The sequence below is a fragment of the Chlorocebus sabaeus genome, chromosome 7 (assembly GCF_047675955.1).
Source record: "Chlorocebus sabaeus isolate Y175 chromosome 7, mChlSab1.0.hap1, whole genome shotgun sequence".
Lineage (NCBI taxonomy): Eukaryota > Metazoa > Chordata > Mammalia > Primates > Cercopithecidae > Chlorocebus > Chlorocebus sabaeus.
In genome coordinates this window covers 103,993,353-104,019,359 of record NC_132910.1, presented here as the reverse complement: position 1 = coordinate 104,019,359, position 26,007 = coordinate 103,993,353, and the positions used below count along the sequence as shown (strand labels likewise).

Sequence of the window (26,007 nt, the reverse complement as noted above, 5' to 3'; positions counted from 1 at the left end):
AAAAATGTGTGGGTTATATACACGCATTCGTATATCTTGAAACAGCATGTTCTATCAGAGAAAATTTTTACATTCAGCTGTGTTTTAACCTTTCCAATGCAAATCGCTTGTGTCTTCCTATGAGAAAATTGGACAGAAACATTTAAAGGTTTAGGAAGGGTTACTACTCATGTCTCTGCATTCGAAAGCTGCTTTCTCATACCACAGCACACATGAAACTTCTCATTGTGTGCTGCTCGGGAGGGGCGTGCATTATTTAACATTATAGTGGGTTAGGAACAGTGGGACTCAAGCCTGTGCCTGAAATAATGAAAGACACCAGAAAACAGATTCACACTAGGCAGAACTGAATCCTAACACTTAATAAGTCATTTGAAGAATTCTGCATGAACAAATGGCTCTCCTTACATATATACTGGAGTTTAAAACCTTCTTTTAAAACAAATTTTCGTAAGGAATAAAACTGCTGTAACATGATCTAAGCTAGAGAAACAATCTTTAAACACTTCATTCTGAAAGCTATTACATTGAAACTATCTTTTCCATTAGACAAAAAAACCATTTTATCTTTTGGTTCAGAAATCCATTTATTAACATTCAATTTTTAATTTAAAACAAACAGCCGTGCTACTCGTTCTCCTATCCCCCCAAAAGAAGGAATAATGACAGGGTGGGGCATACTTGTAGAAAAAGCTCTGACACAAAAATAATCCCTACTGTTTCAGGAAGCAAACCTAAGGACCAATCCAAAACCCAAGGATTTTTTTTTTTTTTCCTGTCTAATGCTATCATTGAGCTCCACCCAGATTTGACTGTACTTGAAAGGCAGGAAAAAAAATTGTCAGAAAAAAACAAATTATCTCCTACATGTTTGTTTGCTGGCCTTCAATGGCATTCAGAATTCAGAGGGTCGAGTCATGCATTATGAATGAATGGGTTTCCAATGGTAACTGCCAGCCATGGAACTCAACCCCAGGGTTCTTTAATAGAGGACAGAGTGGGGGAGGGTCGCACGTTCTCCTCCACCCTGGGGCAGCGGGGAAGGAATCCTGCAAATTAAATATTTCATCTCCATGTTTGCACCCAACAGAGAGATGCAGGGGGCAAAATTCTTCTGTTTAAAACAAGCCAAGATACACACTAAAATAAAGAGTGGTAAAAATACAGATCTAGTCAGATCACATGAGAACTTGATAAGAAAATCTTGCAGGACTTTCTCCCCATACTTGTTAATTTGGTGCCTTTGTTTAAGCAAAGAATGGGTCTCTATTTTACAGCTACAGAGGATGCAGCATCGCCATGAGAGATGAAGGGAGAAAAAAGAACCGAGAGAGCAGGAGAAATCAGTTACCCACCTGGCTAAGCAGTCTGAACATTTAGGACCTACCCATTTCTGAAGACAGACAGACTAATCAACGAGGCAATCAAATGCTCCCCAAGTCTGTCGCTGCAGCTACGCGGCAATCCAAAAGAACAACGCACGTTTCTGCTAACACCTCAAGTTGGGAAGCACCATGCAAAGAGACTGGTTAAAATTCCCTACCATGCAGTGCAGCCATCATCAGAAGCCCAGCATATCTTCTGCTCTAAGTAGTGATGTGCCAGTTGATGCACAGAACAGAGGAAGAGAAAAATGGAGGAAATAAGAGAAGGCTGGAAAGTCGCAGGAAGGTTTCTGGGTCATTAACAAGTGGAAGACCCCCTTCAGTATTCACACCAATCGGTCTTGATCTTACAGGACATCTTTTTCTCACTGAGCGTCTGTTGAAAAGACTGCAGCAAACCAGGCAAGGGATTATGGGATAGGGATGCAGCAGCGAGCTGCAATGAGATTCGTGGGTGGCTTGCTTTCCCTCTGAGTCAGCAGTCAGCTGTTTCCATGCTCTGGTGCTGGGCTCCATCACCAGAAAGTGACTGCAGGATTAACCAGGGGAGAGGCGACCAGTGCAGTCTCCGCGCAATGCAGCCCGGGCAGCTACAGGGAGTGCTACAGATCAGACCGAGGGAGTGCTGGGACGCAAACGGTGAACGCAGTGAGAATAGATTCTAGGAAGAAGGCATATGGCACCTCAAAATGAAAAGTTCACATTTAGAGAAGTGCTTTGTGTGAGTGTGAGAGCACACACTTGCTTGTTAGAAAGAGAGATGATTGATTTTCTTAGATGTCTCAAGTAGCTTGAAACACATAATTTTTTTTTAATGCAACAAAGAAACAAACAAACAAACAAACAAAACAGTCCAGTTCCACAAGCCCCTACTAATTTTCCTCTCTTGGTGTTTACCCAGGGCAGGGTCGATAAAATATGGTTCCACAAAGTCAAATCATGCAATGACATTTCTCTGCTTTTTGTGGTTCTAATGATTCAGAGAAAAATCATATGGTACATTTTTTGATTCGGAGATAACCAGACCCTGTTCTTTTTTTGATCACGAAGTTTTCAGTTAAAAGTTGAGAAACTTGACAAATAACATAACTTAATTTCCTGCCAAGTCATGAAACTTAGTTGTAAAAGGTATTAATAATGTAAAAATGATCAGCAAGTAGCTATATAATAGTGATTAGGTCTCCAGATTACAAATAATAGTTTAGAATAAAAAATCTTACATGTCAGCATAGAATTCACAACCATTCCTTTTTCTACAACAATAAAGGCAGGGAACAGTATTGCATCCTATTCCTTGCTTAGTTACTAGTTTCAAAGGGATTGCTAATAATGTTTATTTTTTAAAAACTGGGCATCTGCATATTTGATTACATTAATATTTATCACATTCTTTCCACATAGTCAAGCATTACAGTGAGCCCTTGAAGGGGCCTCAGCTCTGCAGAGCAGTGATGATCACCTTTGGCGGTAGTAGGAGGAGGGGGATCATAGAGAAAACAGCAAAATTGACAGACCCCAGAAATGCACATACATGCCAATTTTGGCGTGCCATTTTAGGTGATACACAGTTCTCAAAATCCCAGTTAACATGCTGCTTTAGAAGTTTTGCAGATTTTTTTTAAAGCTTCATTGAATTGTGAATCACATACCATACAATTCACCCATTTAAAGTGTACAATGTAATGGTTTTTAGTATATTCATAGATGTGGGCAACTATTACCACAGCCAATTTTGGAATATTTTCGTCACCTCAAACAAACAACAAACAAACAAACATCCAACCCGTACCCTTTAGCTATCACTCTCTTCCCTCCCACATCACATCCCCACAGTCCTAAGCAATCACTAATCTACTTTCTGTCGCTAAAGGTTTCCCTGTTCTGGACTGGAATCATATAATGTGTGGTCTTGTGTGTCTTGCTCTTTTCACTTGGCAGAATGTTTTCCGAGTTCATCCATGTGGTAGCATGTGTCAGTATTTCATTCCTTTGTATGGCTGAACGATTTTCCATTGCATGAATTTAGCACCTTTTGTTCATCTGTTCGTCAGCCGATGGACACTGGGTTGTTTCCACTTTTTGGCCATTATGAACAGTGCTGCTATAAACATTTGTGTACGAGGTTTTGTGTGGACATATGTTCTGCTTTAGAAGTTACAGTTTAATTAGGACCAACTCCTAAAACTAGAAGCAGGCTACCCCCACTGAGTTTTACAATATCTTCTTTCTAAGACAGGCCATCAGACAGGTGTCTGACTTACTATGACAGGAGTCCTTTTTTCTTCTCATTCTGCTACTAAGCCTATCCCAAAGTCAAATTCATCGAATGCTGACCCCTCCCCAACACATTCTTTCTCCTGATCTCTCTCATTCTCTTCTTCCAGTCAACCCAGATTCTTGGGACCTATAACTAGACCAGGTCTCTGTTCTCCGAAGGTGGAGAAGTGGGAGAGATCTTTGGTCTTGTTGCTGGGCTCCTAGACAGAGGATGTTAACTTACTCATGCAATCATTCATTCCAATGAACACTTGTTGAGTGTTGTGTGTTCCAGGCACTAAGTAGGCACTGAGGATATAGAGAAGAATTTAATATTTCTGAGCCCTCAGGGACATCACAATCTAGTGTGGGAGATGGGTTAGTAAGCAGGCAATTGCAATTCAGAGTGATAAACACTTAACAGCAAGAGAAAGCAAATGCTCTAGGTGCCCATAGAAGGGATATGAAGGGCCAGGGAGGCATGCAGAGCATTTCAGGCACTGAGTGCAGCACAGTCAAAGGCATGAGATGGCTCATGGGACCTGAGAGTAATACCTAAGTATAGCGGAAGCCTGGGGTAAAGGTAGAACAAATGCAGGTGATACCTGTTTCTGATCTTTTACCTAGAATTGGGAATATCTCTTCCCTGGAAATAGCATTACATAGGATAGCTGGGTTTCAAATACCCTCACCATCATGGCTTAACTACTATATGGGTTAAATGGGTTTTGGGGGCTCAGAATCTAACAAACACACATAATATTGCTTATTATAGGAAATGCAGCCTTGTTTTTAGCCTATGTCTTGGCAAATGAAACCAACTGTTTATAAGTTGGGGCTTGGGTAACTGTGGGAGGCCCCCACCGAAGTGCAAAGCATCATCTCCTTGCCACTTCCTGAAAGCAGGTATGTAGATGGTGATAGTGGCTGCTGGTTATGTTTCTGAGTTGGAGTTTCCCATATTGTGGTCTCAAGTGGTCGGACTCGAGGGGTCTCAAGGGCAGAGAAGAGCCCAAGATTCTTGGGATTACAGCCACTGCACACCTTATGGACTTCTTGGAGCTGTCTTGCCTCTCCCCACTGTTTCCCTCCAGCTGAATGGAGATTAGAGCTAAACTGTCATCAGTCAGTCTGACTATGATCTGTGCACTGGGGAAGTATATAGACAGTGCCTATGCATAAGAAGAGGACGTACCCTACTAAATTGGGATTCGCAGGAGCATGAGAGATAGTGATCCAGTATTTACTGACCCTGTATGATGTGCCAAGTTCAATCCAATGCACTTTATATACAGTCTGCCTATCCCTGCTCAAGAAAATGTATCCCAGAAAGTAAACATCTTAGGATGGCATACAAGGTAATTTACAATCCGGCGTCTGCTTCCTGATTATTTTCTACCTTCTGTCCTCCCTAGTCACACTCTAGTTCGTAAGAATTCTGTTACTGGAAAGCAGTCCCAATCCAGACCCCAAGAGAGCGTTCTTGGATCTCCGGCAAGAAAGAATTTAGGGCGAGTCCATAGTGCAAAACAAAAGCAAGTTTATAAAGAAAGTAAAGGAATAAAAGAATGGCTACTCCATAGGCAGAGCAGCCCCAAGGGCTGCTTGTTGCCCATTTATATGGTTATTTCTTGATGATATGCTAAACAAGCAGTAGATTATTCATGCCTCCTCTTTTTCGATCATATAGGGTAACTTCCTAACGTTGCCATGGCATTTGTAAACTGTCACTGCGCTGGTGGGAGTGTAACAGTGAGGAGGACCAGAAGTCACTCTCGCGGCCATCTTGGTTTTGGTGGGTTTGGGCCAGCTCCTTTACTACAACCTGTTTTATCAGCAAGGTCTGTATGTTATGCTGACCTCCTATTTCATCCTATGACTTAGAATGCCTTAACCATCTGGGAATGCAGCCCAGGAGGTTTCAGCTTCATTTTACCTGACTCCTATTCAAGACGGAGTTGCTCTGGTTCAAATGCCTCTGACGATTCCACATGTATTTTTTTAGCAGTGGCTCTCAGCCAAGGAATGGTACCAACCCCTCCCATGGTATAGTCGGGTGTGCATTTGGAAATGTGAAGGGGCACTGTGGCTGTTATACCCAGTGCGTGTGGGGGTGGGTAACTCCTAACATTTAGTGCCTGGGTATAGGGATGCCAAACCTGCTCCAGTGCATGGGAGAGTACCTTAAAAGTACATCTGTCCCCACAACACTAATGTCAGTAGCATCCCCTTTGAGAAACACTAATCTCTAGGCTCACCTACCACTTGTTCTGCCAGGAACACCCCCATCCTCTCCTGCCTCCTGCCCCTGGTTAACTTCTCGGATTCCTTTAGAACACAGCAAAGCTACCACTCACTTTAGGAAGGATTCTCTGACTCTTCCTCTGATGCCCAGACCCTCCCACCCACAGTCTGTATTGAGTACCACTCCTGTGTACTCCACAGCATTCTTGCTGGAAGCTGTTGAAGGTTCCATCTTTTGCCTTTAACTCACTAACCCTTAGTGCAGTGCCTGTCACCTACTAGGTGCCCAATAAGTAGATAGGGAATGATGAAAGTCCTGTGAATGAACATATGACATAAAGGTGAAAGTTCATCTCAGAATTGAAAAATTAGTTGGATCAGAGACCATTATGGACAGGCAATTCTTCATATCTGCTAGTTTATGATTTAGAAAGTACTTTCACAGGCCGGGAACAGTGGCTTACGCCTGCCAGCACTTGGGAGGCCGAGGCGGGTGGATCACAAGGTCAGCAGTTCAAGACCAGCCTGGCCAAGATGGCGAAACCCCGTCCCTACTAAAACTACAAAAATTAGCTGGGTGCAGTGGCAGGTGCCTGTAATCCCAGCTACTCAGGAGGCTGAGGCAGGAGAATTGCTTGAACCTGGGCAGCAGGGGTTGCAGTGAGCCGAGATCATGCCACTGCACTCCAGCCTGGGCGACAGAGTGAGACTCTGTCTCAAAAAAAAAAAAAAATAGAAAGTACCTTCAAAGATTTTCTCTTTGATCCTCAAAGCTAACCTAGAAACGGGTAGAGCAGGCATTATTATTTTAGTGGAAATTGAGATGTAGAAAGGTAAAGTGACCAGCCCAGAATGGAGTAGCCACAATATAATAGAGGTGAACTAGAGTCCAGGTCTTGTGGCTGGCACCATTCCTCTTTCAGTATGTCACCTGCCCCAGGATGTGAAAGAACAGGAACAGTAATCAGGCAACTCCAGAGTAGAACAAAGCCTGCTAAGTAGAGAGGTGATGTGTTTCAGTGTGAGATAAATATAACGAACGAGAAGAGGCCAACTGAAATCAGGAGCTTATAAACGCTGCCTAATGCAATCATTATTTCATTTTCTGTGTCTCTGATTTCAACAAGCTTTATTGGGGTTGGAGGAGGCAGATAGGGAGAGATTAGTCAACACATACAAAGTTACAGTTAGATAGGAGGAACAAGTTCTAGTGTTCTATTGTACAGTAGAGTGACTACAGTTAACAACAATGCACTGTAGATTTCATTTTTTAATTTGTATTTTTTGAGACAGGGTGTCACTCTGTCACCCAAGCTGGAGTGCAGTGGCGTGACTGCTGCTCACTGCAGCCTCGACCTCCTGGCCTCAAGCGATCCTCCCACCTTAGTTTCCCCAGTAGCTGAGACTACAGGCATATACCACTATGCTCAGTTAATTTTTTTGTATTTTTTTATGGAGACAGGGTTTTGCCATGCTGCCCAGGCTGGTCTAGAACTCCTGGGCTGAAGTGATATGCCCATCTCAGCTTCCCAAAGTGTTGAAATCACAGGCGTGAGCCACTGTACCCGGCCTGTATATTTCAAAATAGCTAGAAGAGAGAATTTTGAATGTTCTCACTACAAAGAAAGGTATGAGGTGATGCATATGCTAAGTATCCTGATTTAATTATTACACAAATATGCATCCATATTGAAACATCACACTGTACCTCATTAACATGTCAAGTAGAAAAAAATTTTAAAGATAAAAAGAAAACAAACAAACATAAAAACTTTATGAAAAGTATTGCCCAATGGTTTTATAAAAGAAGATAGTGGCCAGGCGCGGTGGCTCAAGCCTGTAATCCCTGCACTTTGGGAGGCCGAGATGGGCGGATCACGAGGTCAGGAGATCAAGACCATCCTGGCTAACATGGTGAAACCCTGTCTCTACAAAAAAAAAAATACAAAAAACTAGCCGGGCGCGGTGGCGGGCGCCTGTAGTCCCGGCTACTCGGGAGGCTGAGGCAGGAGAATGGTGTAAACCTGGGAGGCGGAGCTTGCAGTGAGCTGAGATCTGGCCACTGCACTCCAGCCTGGGCGACAGAGTGAGACTCCATCTCAAAAAAAAAAAAAAAAAAAGATGGTAAGAAGTAATTATTTCCAGCCTTCAGTTTAAGCATGAGCAACTGCAGAGAAGTATTATTATGATGGATTTCACAGGTTAGCACTCCAGGTGTGGCCCTCAAAGCCCAGTTCCTTCCGGACAGTCCAGACTCTCTGTAGTCAGTTTGATTGAGTGGTTTGGTTTGGACCCCAAGAGGCTGAGCCCCTTCCTCTCTACTGGCAGTAGCCCTGGAGAGGCCCCCTATGTTTAGGGGTTGGGATCATTCATTAGAGGCTGTGGGGAAGGTTTTAAGAACAGACACGACAGTCAGGAAGTAATGGTAAATGAAGCAGAAAGGACTTTCTCTTAAGCATCCTTAAAAGAGAAAAGGTGCAAGTTGGCCTTAACCTGTTGGGGTTATGTGGATAGGAGTTGATTTATCGGGAACCAGCTGACCCAGTTCCAATCCAAGAATTCACACCAGAACTGGCCTGGCCTTGGGATGACCCTTTAATGTTATACATTGCACAAATGATTATATGCCAGTGGTACACAAGGCACTGGTGACACAAAAATAAATGACATGAACAGAACCTCTCAAAATCATTCCTGGGGACTGAGTTATTCGCCTCCAGCTCACAGTTGTGTTGACTGGGTCTCAAGGATCGGGATAGCCCTTTGCAGCCAGGCTGTATTTGCAGTAAAGGTGACCCAGGTCTAGCACCCCTGACTCCCTGCCCAGTATGTTTCCCACAGGGAGCTGCCCCAAACTGAAGACATATCCAGGTGGGATCTGCCCAGCACAGTGCTTGCTCTAGACTCTATCCTTCTATTAAGTACCTCTGAGGTCCTTGTACCTTTCTTGGCACTTTTCTCATATTGACTCATATTGAACATAAATTCATGCCCAGCAACCCTATCCAACAAGGAATTTTGATTGGTCTGGTATCATTCATTCTTATGGAACTCAGGATGCTTTTTTTTTCTAGGTACTTACAAACCATCCCATTAATAATCCTTCTCTAGCATTATTCTTGATAGAGAGTTCTGTAGTTTTGTAGAAAAGAATTTTCTTTTTGTAGAAAAGAATTTTGTAGGAATTTTGATTGGTCTGGTATCATTCATTCTTATGGAACTCAGGATGCTTTTTTTTTCTAGGTACTTACAAACCATCCCATTAATAATCCTTCTCTAGCATTATTCTTGATAGAGAGTTCTGTAGTTTTGTAGAAAAGACTGACGTAGGCCTGGTGTGGTGGCTCACGTCTGTAATCCCAGCACTTTTGGAGGCCAAGGCAGGCAGATCCCTTGAGGTCAGGCGCTGGAGACCAGCCTTGTCCACATGGTGAAACCCCGTCACTACTAAAAATACATAAATTAGCCAGGCATGGTGGCACGTGCCTGTAGTCCCAGCTTCTCTGGAGGCTGAGGCAAGAGAATCACTTGAACCCAAGAGGCCGAGGTTGTAGTGAGCTGAGATGGGGCCACTGTGCTCCAGTCTGGGTGACAGAGTGAGGCCTTGTCTTGAAAAAAAAAAAAAAGAAAGAAAGAAAAAGAAAAAAAAGAAAAAAAAAAAAAGACAAGCAAAATACAAGGCTCTGCTATGCACTGATTATTAAATGCCCAAGTAATAACATGTCTACCCCTTCATTATTCTTTGTCCTGCTCTGACTATAACAAAAAGCAAAGGCAAGCAAACACAAAGCTCTTTTGTTTCGCCCATTGTTAGGCCTGGAGAATTCAAAGTTGACTATGTATCCTGAGTATACCCGGAATGTCATCTCCCAGTGCTAACTATGGGTTCCTGATTGCATCTGTGTCTACACCGATGTGCAAATCGGTATCAAGTATTGTTTTTCTCTTAAGCAGAGCTCCATGACCACACTTCTTATTTTAACAATTAAATTCAAGGCCGTGCCAAGTTCCTGCTTGCCTCTCACCAGTTTACCTTGTTTAATTAATGCAGTGGTTTTGACTACAGGGCTGGGATTTAAGAGTCCGGGAGTCTCTGTGGGCGACTGAGCTGGCGGAGGCCGAGCAGAGCCCCCAGGGTAGGGGCGGAAGCAGGGAGGTGGCCGAGGCGGACGCGCTGCTAATAATGCCTGCTTCTTCCACACATTCCTTCCTCTCGGTCCCAGACAGTGGATTACTTTTAGACCAATATGTAGTTCAGAGAGAACCTCACAAATGTTCTTCTCTGCTGACCAAATCACCCGACCTCTAGGATTCCATCCTACGGTCATAACCACAGACCTGGGGAAATCTCAGACAGCCCCGGCCTGGCAAGCCAGGCGGAGCCGGGAGCGCTTTCACTCCTCGGGCTCCGCCTCGCGCCCGGGCTCCATGGCAACAGGCCCCGCCCCGAGGCGGGAGCGGAGCTGCTCTTAGGCGGAAGAAAAGCAGGCGGGTCCCCTCCACCCAGATGGCGATTGCGCGGTGGTATTCCGAACCTCTGTCTTTCCCCCACCCCCTCTGGGTTTCCTTTTCTAACCTTTTTGTCTCACCAGGAAACAGAATCACTCTGTAAAAGAACTGATTCAAGTGGTGGCGGTGTGGGGAAGAGGAGGGAGTCAGGCCCGCGGTGACGGCATTAAAAGCTAGGAGACCCGAGGATCGCCCCCGCCTGGCCCTCCAGCAACGGGGGTTCTCTTGACTGTGGCCTTTTCCCATGTCCAGGGTCGACAGCTCTCTGCCTGCCAACCCTGGAGGGTTCTGAGCCGATGTGCCCATGGTGGGGGTGGGACTTTCTCCGAGTAACATGCCTGGGTTTTCATGCTTTAAAACCTGGAGGTGACACTGAAGTAGGAGTTTGGGCACTTTGGCAGAGGGAGCTAATGCGAGGACAGGGGAATCTGATACCATCCTCAGAAGGCTGCCCCTCCAACTTGTTACCAGAAGAGTATTTTCCTAAGCAGCCTGCCTGGCGCTACAACTCAGGGTCACTTTCATCCACGATTAGAATTCTACGATGAAAGTCAGAATGCATCTGCGATTAAGTCACGGCTCCGGAGACACATCTGGATTTGCTTTATCTGCAGGTTGCTCCTTGCCTCTCTGTTAGCTCATTTGTAAAATGATACATCCTAATGCCATTGTGATGATTAAATGATGCAGTGTGTCAGTGTCAGCCCCAGGCCTGACACACAGTCTCAGGTGCGGTGGTGGAGAAGAGGATGGGCTCTAGAGCCAAGAATGGGTTTGGATCGTGGCTCTGCCACTTATAAGTTGTATAACCCTGGGTAAGTAATTTAACCTCTATGCCTCAATTACCTCAAGTGTACGGGGGATGACAAGGGTACTGACTACATAGCATTGTTAGGAGAAGGAAATGGTTTTAGTCTATATAAAGGACTTGATCCAGTCCGGGTGCGGTGGCTCACGCCTGTAAAATCAGCACTTTGGTAGGCCGAGACAGGTGGATCACCTGAGGTCAGGAGTTCAAGACTAGCCTGGCCAAAATGGTGAAACCCTGTCTCTACTAAAAGTACAAAAACTAGCTGGGCATCGTGGCAGGCGCCTGTAATCCCAGCTCTTTAGGAGACTGAAGCACAAGAATCACTTGAATCCGGGAGGCGGACTCTCCAGTGAGCGGAGATTGCGTCAGGGCACTCCAGCCTGGGTGACAGAGCGAGACTCCATCTCAAAACAAACAAACAAACAAACAAACATGATCCAGTGCCTGATGCATCATAAGCAGTCAGAACATAAATTATTACTATAATTATTATGGCCACTACTACATTTATGAGTTCCTTTAGAAATGACTGATAATTCACTTTTTTACTCCTGGAGCTGGGCTCATTTAAGGATTCAGTAAGCCTTTGTGGGGGTTTTTTGGACATATGAATAGCTTAATAATACACTACACCTCACCACCCTTTCATAAGCCACACAAAATACATCAATAAATGAGAGTGAGCAGAATCATGCAAAATCAGAAGAGATATTTCTATGCAGTTTTTTTGTTTGTTTGTTTGTTTTTGAAACAGAGTCTCACTCTGTCTCCCAGGCTGGAGTGCAGTGGCGCTATATTGGCTCACAGCAACCTCAACCTCCTGGGTTCAGGCAATTCTCCTGCCTCAGCCTCCCGAGTAGCTGCGATTACAGTCGTGCGCCACCATGCCCAGCTAATTTTTTTGTATTTTTAGTGGAGACGGGGTTTTGCCATATTGGCCAGGCTGATCTCGAACTCCTGACCTCAAATGATCTGCCTGCCTCGGCCTCCCAAAGTGCTGGGATTACAGCCGTGAGCAACCGCACCCAGTGCCTGTACACTTTTATCACACCAGGCTGAACACAGCCTCCCTCTGCATCCTCACCCACTTAGCACTGGTGTCTCCCTGCTGGTTTTGACACAGCTGAGAGGCTGCAGTGCTACTTTGTTACTCTTGCTGAGGTCTCACACTAACTCTAGTCCCAGGCCAGTCCCAGGAAGGGAGAGAGTCTGTTCATGCCTACCTGCCACTGGTTCTCATGAGAAAGAAACCTGGACTTTTGTGCTGGTCAGCGGCATGTGGAAATGAGTCCTCATTGGCCAGCATCTCTTCCTTAGAGCCAGCAGCCTTCTTAAAAAGATCAGAAGAGAAATGATTCCTTTTCGTCCCCTTCCAGCGTCAGTTTTGCCCTTTGAGGTAGGTCATCGTCTCTGGACATGAGAATGGGAGGCCTCACTTCCACGTCCTTCTCCAAATGAATGCACTCTAAACAAATATTGATGCACCTCTCAAGGTTGGCATTGCATCTGGACCAGTGCCAGGAAGCCACAAGGCCACCAGAGGCAACGGGGAAGAGCAAGGGCGGAAGAATAGAAGCCAAGCTGCAGCAGATGGAATGTGCACACGGTCAGGTGAGGTCTGACCCAAGGGTGTTGTGCCTAGACCTGTGAGCCCTGGGTCAGGGTGAGCCCTGTGCCAAGCAGAACCATCCATGACCTCAGGGCCAATGCTGGGCACCCCTGACTCTTCCTTGATAATGTCTCTCATCCTCCATTCTTCCTCCCCCTTTCTCCTGCCCTCTTTCCTACTCCCCATCCACTTCATTCAACAGGCTTTTAACTTACCTTCTACTATGTACGGGGCACTGTGTTAGGAGCCACAGATAGTCACTATCCTTAAGGAACGTATACATTCTCATAAGAGAGACAGACATTAAATCTCAAATTCTAAATTAAACTAAATTAAAGTACTTGAAATAAAAGTTAATTAAGCCTCAGACAATTAACAATTTTTATCTGTGGCCTCTACTTCAGACCCCCCAAGGAAATGCATGGGTGTTGGTGTTCTGTGGTGGACAAGAATCCAGGCTCTGGAATCAGACAAATGTGGGTACAAATCCCACCTCTGATACTGCCCAGCTGTGTGATTTTGGCCAAATTACACCACCTCTCTGACCCTCCTTTCCTTCTTCTGTAAAATGGCAGTAAAAAGAGATATACTTTATAGGGATGTTATGAGGATTAAACAAAATAATGCCCAAAAGATGCTTAACACATTGCCTGGCACAGAGGAAGACGCAATATATGTGAACTATTGTTGCTGTTTAATTATACAAGCAAAGGGGTCAGCAAACCTTTTCTGTAAAGGGCCAGTATAGCAAACACTTTATGGACTTATGAGTCAATAGAGTATCTGTTGCAACTGCCCGATTTTATTGTAGTGTGACAGCAGCCATTAACAGTAGGTAAAGGGGCTGAGTGTGGTGCCTCATGCCTGTAATCCCAGCACTTTCAGAGGCGGAGGCAGGCAGATTGCCTGAGCTGAGAAGTTTGAGACCAGCCTGGGCAACATGGCAAAACCCTGTCTCTACAAAAAATACAAAGAAACTAGCTGGGCATGGTGGTGCACCCCTGTAGTCCCAACTACTTGGGAGGCTGAGGTGGGAGGATCGCTTGAACCTGGTAGGAGAGGTTGCAGTGAGCTGTGATTGCACCACTGCACCACCATCCTGAGCAACAAAGCCAGACCCTGTCTCAAAATAAATAAGTAAATAAGCAAACAAATAAATAACAGTTGGTAAATAAATGATTATAACTGTGTTCCAATAAAATTATGTTTATAAACACTGAAATTTGAAATAATTTTCTGATGTCACAGAATATTATTTTTCTGTTGGTTTTTTCCAAATTATTTAAACATGTAAAAACCATTGTTAGGTCACTGGTTGTACAAAAACAGCTCATGGGCCAAATTCGGCTCACAGGCCATAGTTTGCCCACCCCTGCTCAAGCTGAACAAAATGGCTGACACACCTTTTGTCGATTTTGCTTCAGAGGAAAATCCAGTTGGTGGGTTCATAATATGCTAATTCAGTGTCTGGACATTAAAACACAACCTGGTCTGACTAACAACATTATAAACCAACCCAAGGATAGCAAAAACCTCGTAAATGAAAAATAATACCTACAGTTTACGTGTGCATAAGCCAAGATAAGTAAACAGAACTTACCATTGGCTTGTGCAGAAGATAAGAAATGGAAAAGACAGTCACTTCCTCAGATGCATGATCACCCTGTGTTTTGCATGTGGAGGCAAGCTGCTCATGACAGGTGCAAGAACTGACAGTGTGTGTACTTTGCCTGTCGGCGCTGTGCACAGAGATGTGCAGCAAGAAACATCTCAGAGGGTCACAAGCCCCCTAGATTTTACCCACAGAGGATGGGAGAAAAAAGAATGTGTGCTGAATGAAGAAAGCTGGGGAAAATGAGGGATGGCAGGAGAAACCTCCAGAAACAGGCCAAGCCCCACCAACATGGAAATCAGATCACAAATGATTTAGCCGTAACAGGTATCCCAAGTTATGCCATGTAATTCCTAATTCCATTCTTTCCTTTCCTTCTCCATTTCCCTCTTAAGTATCTGTGGATAGAAATAGGACATTACGTTTTTTGTTTGTTTGTTTTGAGATGGAGTCTCACTCTGTCGTTCAGGCTGGAGTACTGTGGCTCAATCTTAGCTCACTGCAAGCTCCGCCTCCTGGGTTCACACCATTCCCCTGCCTCAGCCTCCTGAGTAGCTGGGACTACAGGTGCCCGCCACCACACCTGGCTACTTTTTTATATTTTTAGTAGAGACGGCGTTTCACCGTGTTAGCCAGGATGGTCTCGATCACCTGACCTCGTGATCTGCCCACCTTGGCCTCCCAAAGTGCTGGGATTACAGGTGTGAGCCACCATGCCTGGCGGGACATTACATTTTGCTTTCTCCTGCAATGTAGGAATGTATTTATTCCCTAGTTCATATCAAATTATTTGCAGGCCAGAAATTCTTTCTCTAATAATATTAAAATATGTACCTGTTCCAAAGACACTGCAATTAATAAACTTGTTTCCCTTGACCCAGAGGAAATGCAAAGCTGCCTTATAAATCCATTCCAAGAATCAAATTTTTTCTTGTACATCTTAAAAAAAACTATGTGTTGCTGGGTGCAGTGGTACACACCTGTAATCTCAGCTACTTTGGAGACTGAGGCAGGGGGATTACTTGAGCCCAGGAGTTCAAGATCGGCTTGGGCAACATAGTGAGACCTCATCTCGAATTAAAAAATGAAGAAGAAGAAGAAGAAGGAAGAAGGAAGAAAAAAGAAGGAAGAAGGAAGAGAAAAGAAGGAAGAAGAGGAAGGAGAAGACGGAGGAGAAAAAGGAGGAGAAGAGAAGGAGAAGAGGAAAGAGAAGAGGAAGGAGAAGAGGAAAGAGAAGAGGAAGGAGAAGAAGATGGCGGCAGCATGGTAGCTCATGCCTGTAATCCCAACACTTTGGGAGGCTGAGGCAAGAGGATTGCTTGAGGCCAGGATTTCCAGACTAGCCTGGGCAACATAAGGAAACCCCATTTCTGCAAAAAAATTTAAAAATTAGCAGGCAGTGGTGGCGCATGCCTGTGGTCCCAGCTACTTGGGAGGCTGGGGGAGGAGGGTCACTTAAGCCTGGGAGGTTGAGGCTGCAGTGAGCAGTGATTATGCCACTGCTCTCTCTCCAGTCTGGGCAACAGAGTGAAACCCTGTCTCAAGGAAAAAAAAAAGAAAAAAAGAAGAAGGAGGAGGAGGAGGGGGAGCAGGAAGGGGACGAGGAGGAGGAAGGAGAGGAAGAAACCACATATTATCCATACCCAGCCATTTTTACTAGATAAAGAATTTGCTTATCCAGCCTGATTGACATGTTGAACCATCCTCAAGGTCAGATGTCACAATAATGCCCTCTGACTTAGTAAGGACTCCTCTGGGAAGAACGTGGCCCAGGTACAGATGCCTCCATCCTTGATAGTTTGAGTCATAGATAACCAGCTGGCTGCCTACCAAGTTGCCACTTGGTTTTAACTACTATGTATTGAAGAAAGAAAGCAAGTCTATTACTTAGACTTCTTTCGAAAGGAAAAAGTGAGGATCTGGGATCTAGCAAGGATGTAACTAACTGCATCCAGTGCTCCCCTTCCCTACCCATGAAGAAGCACAAGCCCACGGTCAGGGAACCTGGCACTGCCTTTTGTCTTCGCCCTGCCACATGGCACGGCACTGGTACTCTCTCAAGGAGTAAAAGTCACCCCATCATATGGATCTTCAGTTTTAAACCCAACAACCTGAATCAAGGGCATAAACTCCATCACTTTCTCTATCACTTTCCAATCATGTGGGGGGCTTCAGTTCAGTTTGGTGGTGCTGATAGGAAACTTGGGGGCTCCACCCTAGCCTCAGGCCTAGCTCCTAGTCCACTTCCCTCCTTGCCTTGGCAGGGCCTCTCCACCAGTAATGAAGCAGGAAGGCACAAGACTATCATCCATTCATGGAATCAGAGGTGTGTTTGAAGTTGGAAAAGACCTTAGAGGTGACAGAGTCCTGTGGTTTTAAAGCTATGAAATCCTTTCTCTAGATAGCTGCCCAGGCCCTGGGGCCCCTGCCAACATGCTTTCCTTCCACTCGTGCTGCCTCCACCCCCGCCCATCTCTTCAGGACACCTGGTGCTCAGTGAACATATCCAGTTTGATCACCATTGTATAGACAAAGAAACAGAGAGTTGGGGAGGTGATTTGATCCCAGCCCCCACCCCGCCTTACAACCAGCAAGTGGCAAAGCCATTTGCAGATCTCAGGCCTGACTCCGAGTGCCTGCTGCTCTCCATCTGCCCCGGCGTCCACTCTTTACAGGAAGATCCAGGGAGCTGGAGGTCTGTGCAGGCTGCCTGAGTTTCTTTACAGTTTCAGTAGTTCTGTGGAGCCTGTTCCACAACAGACACAACTGGAAATACAATAAGCAAAGGTCTTGCTAAATGAGACTAGAAAACAATGCTGAGGAATAGCAAATAGCTCTCATGCAGCAGCTGGTCTGCTTGAAGAGTTAATGGTTAAGAGTTTATAAATATGCAAACACCACGGTCGAACAGCAGGAGTTCCCAAGATAGCAGAGAAACAGGAACCTACCACAAAGGATGATGGTACTAAAAGGTTAAAAATCCGCCCATCCACATGGCAAAGGGCAGGGAATAAATAAACCACGACATCCTGTTAGAGGGGGATTCACAGAGAAGGCAAGACTCCTGGGAATAGGAAAGAAAAAAAAAGATACAAGACAAAATAGACCAAGGCTAAGTACCAATTTTGTGTAGTTAAGAACACGCATATCCTCGGAGTGACCTTGACAATAAAAATCCAACACTAAAATAAACATGTAAGAGCGGAGTTACATCATTAGCAGTTGTACAGACTGTTATGAAGCCTTTTAATCCAGTCAAATTGGTGAGCAGGGTGAAGTGATAAAAGCGCAGATTTATTCAAAGGACCCACGTGGTTGGCATCAGATGGCCAGTGTGTTCCGGCACTTGGCCTGCCCCCTGTTCCATAATGGGCCTCGGTAGAATTCCCATTCTATTTTTAAAAAGCTGTCAACACATGTTTGTTTGCCCCCAGAAATGGGAAAACCCAATCTTCATTTAAACTTAGACTATAAAATTATTCATTATAAAAATAGGTTTCATTTCTATTTTTCTGTTTACTCTAATGGCCAGTGCTCTCCTAGCAGCATCCTGGGACCTTTATCCGGCATGCATGTGGCCTCTGGCTGCTTTGCTCTCCTCCATTCTCTCTGTACTGTTTCTGGCTTTTCAGGAATCTGTGTACCTGTTTCCTCAGGTCCAAATTCTGAGATAAGTTCAGAAAAGGAGGCTGCCTTCTTTTAATTCATGGCTAAATGAATGGATCTTCATGAGCAACGAGGCACTCTTAATGCAAGGTTCCTGCTCCTTCTAGCCCCGCTGTTGCTCCTGCTCCCTGGGTTCTCTGCTCCTGGGTTCTCTGCTCAAATGCTCAAATGCTGCCTCCTCTCTCAGGCCTTCCTGACCCTCCTGACTTAAGTGGGTGTGCCCCTTTGTTATGTATGACTCTGCCCCATTTGAATCCTTCATGGCAGTTGTCACAGTTTGTAAGGAAATACTTGTTTGCTTAGTTAGAGGTGTCTAGCCCACCAACCTGTGACCTCCATCGGGGAGGGGGCAGGATCATCCCCCAACGATGGTGCAGCACAAATGGTGCAGCACAAATGCAGTCTTGGCACATGGCTTCCAACAGTGTGCGACGAGGAAGGACTGAGTGTCCAGCCTGCCTAGACGTTAGCCAGAGCTATGTGATCAGCGCTGCTCTGGAGAACACAGCCTCCTAGAACAGGTACTCATGTGAAACACCTCAGAACTACTTGTTATGATCGGACATCAGCTAAAGATCCCTTTGAACTCTTGTAGAAGGGATCTATTAGGAAAATGGTGTAAGCAAGATCATCTGGACAGTGTAACCTACTTAAGAGTGACACATACTCTACGGGAAAAGTTTGTTGTTGTTGTTGTTTGTTTTTGTTTCTGTTTCTGAGAGGGAGTCTCAGTCTGTCACCCAGGCTGGAGTGCAGTGGCGCAATCTTGGCTCACTGCAACCTCCGCCTCCCAGGTTCACGCCATTCTCCTGCCTCAGCCTCCTGAGTAGCTGAGATTACAGCTGTGCGCCACTATGCCCAGCTAATTTTTGTATTTTCAGTAGAGAGGGGTTTCACCATGTTGATCAGGCTGCTCTCAAACTCCTGACCTCGTGATCTACCTGCTTCGGCCTCCCAAAGTGCTGGGATTACAGGCATGAACCACCACACCTGGCCAGGGAGAATATTTTAATATTACTTACTAGAAATATTCCCTCCAGTCATTGAGGTATGCTTTATAATACATTTCCATGGTTATATGGTTATTGGATACATGCAAATACTGGAAGTAATACAATTAAAACAGCTGTTTAGATATTCTGTAGTTCGCTCTTGCTTTTTCATGTATTCTGAATTCATGAGCTCTTACAATCTGGAGAGCCCTAGAAGGATAGGTAGTAACCTTCTACTAATAATAGAAGCCCTGTAGGAAAAGACACCATTTACCCTAAACTAAGTCCTTTCACAGTGGCTAAAGGTAGTCTAATTACTAAACATAATTTGGTTTTTGTTTTAAGTAGGAGAAAAATATTTACTGCTTATGCAAATATGTAGTATAAACTATGATACAAAACCTCTTCCTTCCAATTGGGAGTCTGAAAACAATATTGAAAAGAAAACACTACCAAATAAGATATTGTGTCTTACTTTTATTGCCTGGCCTCAGGTATTTGCAGTATTATTAAAGGAAAACATTTTCAAACACAGTCTAACAATTCTTATGCACAGTTTGGCAGCGATAATCTTTTGTATTTAAACCAAGTAAGAAATTGTGGGTATGAGTATGATATTCAGCTTTTATTAGGGACCCTACTTACTGCTACAGAAAGTTAGGATGCTGGCGGGGCATGGTGGCTCACGCCTGTAATCCCAGCATTTTGGGAGGCCAAGGCAGGTGGATTGCTTGAGCCCACGAGTTCGAGACCGGCCTGGTCAACATTGCAAAACCCCCCTCTCTACTAAAAATAGAAAAATTAGCTGGGCATGTGGCATGTGCCTGCAGTCCCAACTACTCAGGAGGCTGAGGCAGGAGAATTGCTTGAGCCTGCCTCCCAGGAGGCGAAAGTTGCAGATAACGCCACTGCAGTCACTCTAGCCTGGGTGACAGAGCAAGACTCCATCTCACAAAAAAAAAAAAAAAAGTAAGTTAGGATGCTGTCATGCATAGACATTTCATATTCCTTGAAAATGTTGTTTCTTATCAAGACAAAGATGAACAAAGGAGATAGAGATATTTATATACCTAATAAAAGTTGTTAATTGTTGAAGAGAAAGGAGAACAAGAAAGACAAGAGAGAATAAGAGAGAATGAGAAGAAAACCTGGTGCAGGCCACTTATTTCTAACATTCATATATTCACTCATTTATTCCACTTTCATGCAACGATGATGCAAGCATTTACTAGACACAAGGCACTTTTATACTAAAGGTGATGTGAAGCAGTATCATGGTGATTGCATTCTTTAACATTTACAAATAGAGGATAACTATCTCTCTTAGTTAGAAAGGAATAGAAAGAAAATAACAGAAAGGCAAAGAGATAGAGAGTGAGAGAGCACTATCTTTATGATTAAATCTCCAAAGCCAGAGTTATTTTCTTTCTCTTTTTTTTTCTTTTTCTTTTTTTGAGATGGAGTCTCGCTGTGTTTCCCAGGCTGGATAGAATTCAGTGGCATGATCTCAGCTCACTGCCAGCTCCGCCTCCCAGGTTCACGCCATTCTCCTGCCTCAGCCTCCCAAGTAGCTGGGACTACAGGCACCCGCCACCACGCCCGGCTAATTTTTTGTATTTTTAGTAGAGATGGGGTTTCACCGTGTTAGCCAGCATGGTCTGGCTCTTCTGACCTTGTGATCCGCCCACCTTGGCTTCCCAAAGTGCTGGGATTACAGGCGTGAGCCACCGTGCCCGGCCACCAGAGTTATTTTCTAACTAAAGAGACTGAGCACTAATCCTGTCACGAAGGCCTCATCCACCTCTCAGGATCTTATCTAACCCTAATCACCTGCCAAAGCTCCATCTCCAAATACCATCACAGTGGAGTTAGGGCTTCAACATATGATTTTGGGGGATTCATGAACAGTCCATAATAGTGGACTTCAGTCCATAATAGTAGGGGATTCAGTCCATAATAGTGAGCCCTTAGGTTTCTGTACAAGCCAGTCTGTCTCTGTAACCCCATCTCCTGGCCTCTTGCAGTGACTTAAAGTGATCCAAACCTCTTCAAGTGCTGGACATGCTGCAATCCCATGACCCAAGCACAGAACATTTAAGCACAGCAGGTATAGTGCATGCAATTGGAGCTGGAATTGCTACATTTCTTGGCTCCAGGCTTGTTGCCTTCCAACAAGTCTTCTTCAAAAGATTTAAAATGCACTCATTCTATGCCTCCAAAAAATCCTGGGTTATTCCAGTTCTCTGTTTTTCTTAAACTGTTATACCTTTATATATGCGTTTCCTCTCCCTGGAGTCCAGTCCTTTCTTCCCTTGCCAGAGATTCATACGATACTTCCCAGCGCCAACCTCAAAAGTACTTAGAAGTCAATTTTTGGTCATTTCCAATATATTCTACATGTCTCTCCGGTCTCCAGTAAAGGAATATGTGATTTTTCACAACTGCTAATTCATTACCTTTACCTCCATGAACTTTGCTTAGGTACAAATTGTGAAATGTGTGATGTCATGTGTCATGCTTTATTAATTTGGAGGTTAGTACTCGATGAAACATGTAAACAACTGAGAACTTGCAAATCTGCCCTAAAAATGATGTGTTAATTGGTTTATGGACTTGTTTCTGAGTGTTGCTTGGAGGGTGGACTCACACACACAGAAACCACTGTCACCATCACCTTCAGGCTCACCCTTTCCCAGGGGTAGATAGGGAGAGGGGCAGAAGGACAAATAAACAAGAAGGCCCAACTTTCTGGGCCTTTTTCCTTGGAGGTAAGAGGTTCAGGCTCAAAGATGAAAGAAACTGAGCTTTGGCTCACCTGGACTCAGAACTGGCTCTTGAGGTCATGCTACTGCCACTCCCCACAATGGCAGGTCACTTACCACACACTCCCACAGAAGCTTTTGAATGACTAGCGAAGGTATAAGTCACAGAGGGAGGGAACTGGAGAACACACTACCAATAGACCTTCTGTTTTTTTTTGAAAAAAAGATACAATTAAGTTTCAGTATTTGTATGACCATTCATAGATGTCCTGATACAAAGTCGAAAGTATGGATGTATGTATACAACTGCCACTCATCAATGCGTTTATGTATTTACATTTTCACACTTCATATATTTTGACTCTTTTTTTTTTTTGAGTCGGAGTTTCACACTGTAGCCTGGGCTGAAATGCAATGGCGCAATCCCAGCTCACTGCAACTCTGCCTCCCGAGTTCAAGTGATTCTCCTGTCTCAGCTTCCTAAGTAGTTGGGATTACAGGTGCCCGCCACCACGCTCAGCTAATTTTTTTATTTTTAGTAGAGACGGGGTTTCACTATGTTGGCCATACTGGTCTCGAACTCCTGACCTCATGATCCGCCCGCCCTGGCCTCCCAAAGTGCTGGGATTATAGGCGTGAGCCACCGTGCCTGGCCTCTTGACTCTTTTTTTTTTATTAGTATGTACACTCCTAAGTAACTAAGAGCCATAAACAATAGCATTAAATATATAAGTACTAAAATTAATATTAATAAGCAATCAAAAATGCCTAGAACAATGTGGTTATAATATGGTACTAATGTTTACATGTCTAATTGGTAAATGTAGCAACTCCAGCTCCAATTGCATGTAGAAGAAATATATTTAAGAGTCAAAAGACAAGTTAAACCTTAATTTCCCACACCCCAGCTCCCAAAAGTTAAATTAGCAAGCAGAAAGGACAACCAAATGTAGCTGATTTTCAATTCTATTTGTTTCCTCAAACACTTATGAGAAAAGCAATGTAATGTCCTTGATACTGTAAGTTTACAAAGATGTTTAAGGCATAATCCTCTGGCTGTGCAAGGTGGCTCATGCATATTACATGAGCACTTTGGGAGGCTGAGGCAGGAGGATTGCTTAAGCCCAGGAGTTTGAGACTAGGCCTGGGCAACACGGTGAGACCCCTATCTCTACCAAAAATTTAAAAATTAGCCAGGTATGATGGTACACACCTATAGTCCCAGTTACTGAGGAGGCTGAGGGGGGAGGATCTCTTGAACCCAGGGGGTCGAGGCTGCAGTGAGCTGTGATTGTACCACTGTACTCCAGCCAAGGTGACAAGAGTGAGACCCTACCTCAAGAGAAAAGAAAAGAAAGGAAAAGAAAAGAAAAAGACACAATCCTCAGACTCAAAGAATTGCCATAAAAAAAAAAAGAAACTGCTATATAAAGGACAATCATCTCCACAGGAAAAGTCCATAGTGGGTTGCTGTGGGATGCAAAGCAGAATTGAGGACAACTACTACTGTTTGTTTAAAAAAAGTAGATCAGTAAAGGTCCTAGAATTGTCATGTGGTAGCATTTGAGAGGGCTTTAGTGGGTTTGTGGGACTAAGCAGAAAGAGCCAGCATGGATAGGCATATAAGGAAATGAGGTATGGGACACAGTGAGGGAGTAAGGAGCCTAGTTTTCCATGGTATGAGGTCAAAGATGAGGATAAGTAGAAGAAAAGGCTAGAACATGAAATAGAAGCCATCTCGGGGATGGCCTTAACTGTATCCATCCATTCCCACGCTGATATGAAGAAATACCCGACACCGGGTAATATATAAAGAAAAAAGGTTTAATTGACTCACAGTTCTGCAGGACCAGGGAGGCCTCAGTAAACTTACAATCATGGCAGAAGGCACCTCTTCACTGGGTAGCAGGAGAGAGAATGAATGCAAGCAGGAGAAATGCGAGATGCTTACAAAACCATCAGATCTCATGAGAACTTCCTCACAGTCATGAGTACAGCGTGGGGGAAACTGCCCCCATGATTTGATTACTTCCCACCGGATCCTTCCTATGACACATGGGGATTATGGGAACTATTAGGTTGGTGCAAAAGTAATTGGAATTTCCACCATTACTTTCAGTGGCAAAAACGGCAATTACTTTTGCACAAACCTAATACAATTCAAGATGAGATTTGCGGGGGGACACAGCCAACCATATCACTAACTGCCAAAGTTAGCAGAGTACACTTATCAGAGCATTCTGAGAAGCACAGGCAAGTGATAAAACTCTGCTTTAAGAAGACTAATCTGGCTGCAATTAATTGGATAAATTTCCTGAAAGTGAGAAAGCAGGGTCACCAGTAAAGAAGTTATCACAACCATTTGCTTATTCACTCATTCATGCATGCATTATTTCATCAATATGTGAAGTACCTGCATGTACTGAGGGAACTTTGGAAACAGTGACAAACTGTATGTCACATGGAGCCCTCAGGAGACTTAGAATCTAGGGGGAAAGAAGTTATCATAGTTCAGGTGGCCAAGAATTCTGATGGAGGTGAGCACAGGGTGTTGGCAGAGTCCCAGAGGAGATGACACTTGGGTTGAGCCTTGAGGGAGGAGTAGGGCTCGGTCAAAGGAAGAAGTGTTGAAAAGGTAATCTGATCAGAAGGAACAGCTGGTGCAAAAATGCAAAGCTCTTCAACAACCTGACACATTCAGGTCTGTAAGAAGCTCTACAAAGAGGTGAATTGAGCCTTTTTTAAAAACGAGAAAGAATCACAGTCATTTATTAACTACTTTGTATGTGCTGGGCACTATTCGATACACACAATAATTCATTTAATTCTCTTAACTTGGTCAGGCACCGTGGCTCACACCTGTAATCCCAGCACTTTGGGAGGCTGAGGCAGGTGGATCACTTAAGTTGAGGAGTTCAAGACCACCCTGGACAACATAGTGAAACCCCATCTGTACGAAAAATACAAAAAATTATGCAGGCATGGTGGTGCCTGCCTGTAGTCCCAGCTACTTGGGAGGCTGAGGTAGGAGGATTGCTTAAGCTTGGGAAGTCAAGGCTGTAGTGAACCGTGATCATGCCACTGCACTCCAACCTGGGCAACAAAGCAAGACCTTGTCCCAAAAAAACATTATCTTAACTCTATGAAGCAGACAGCTTTTCCCATTTTACAGAGGCACAAACTGACTTTGAGTGCTTCAGAAATTTGCTTCTCAGAGTCACACAGCTGTCACCAATGATTAGTGACTTCAAGCCTACATCTTTCGGACTGGAAAACCAATTTGTATTAAGCCCTGAAGGATGAGAAAGAGTGAGTCATACAACAAAAAAGTGGAACAAGCGTTCAAGGCAGAGGAAACCTGAAGATACCTGTGTGTTAGTGGAGGAAGACCAACTAGAAGCAATTTAAAAGTACCACATATGAAGTACACAGCCAGGGGCAGCAGAGGGGTCTGTGCACTTGAGGGTGAGATGGGGCACTGGCGGGGGGTGGGGGGGAGTTAAGAATCGGAGAGAGAAAGTGGCAATGAATTGAGTTCCATTTTGGAGATGCTGAGTTGGAGATGCATGTGGAACAACTGCATGGAGATGTCAAATAGCTGCTGAGTTATAGTTCTAGGCTCAGAAGAAAGGTCTGGATATGGAACAAAAATTTGACTTATAGATCTAGGCAGGAAAACAAATAATTGTTACAAGCATTGCCTGTTAACCAGGCACAGCACCTAATGCTACCCATGCATTTTCTGTTTAACTCTGTCAACAGCCATACAGAGTAGGTAAATTATGAGCTTCATTTTACAGACAATGACTCTAAGCCACAAGGACATTCAGTAGTCTGCCTAGGGTCATAAAGGATCTGTATACTTCTCCATTTAGTTTCCAAACTTTTGTGACTGAGATCCACAGCAGAAATGTATTTTATGTTGTGGTCCAGTATAGACATATATATTTCACTGAAACAAAGTTTGCATGAGATCACATTTAGCCTGATGCCCTCTGCTATTTCCTATTCTATTTCATTTTTCAGTAGCCTGGCTGCAACTCACTAACTTGATTCACAACCCACTCATGAAGCCCACAGTTTGGGAATCACTATCCAACACCTTCTTTCCTCCCATCCCTAAATGAGGTGATCGCAGTGCGATTGCAAAGATGAGGAAGT

At 44.3% G+C, this 26,007-nt stretch overlaps 1 protein-coding gene across 10 annotated transcripts in view; it reads right to left on the bottom strand.

Annotated features, from left to right (window-relative positions):
- The window catches only part of TRIM2 (tripartite motif containing 2), a 181,506-nt gene that overhangs the window by 74,917 nt on the left and 80,582 nt on the right, over positions 1-26,007 (bottom strand). For 2 of the 10 annotated variants that reach the window (XM_008000022.3, XM_008000023.3), the window contains exon 1: positions 1,544-1,853. The exons of the other annotated variants lie outside the window; for them this stretch is intronic. In XM_008000022.3, coding sequence (XP_007998213.1) covers positions 1,544-1,546 — 3 coding nt within the window. In that variant the 5' untranslated portion in view covers positions 1,547-1,853. Of the gene's footprint in view, positions 1-1,543; positions 1,854-26,007 lie in introns of those variants that run through there. 10 annotated transcript variants of the gene reach the window in all.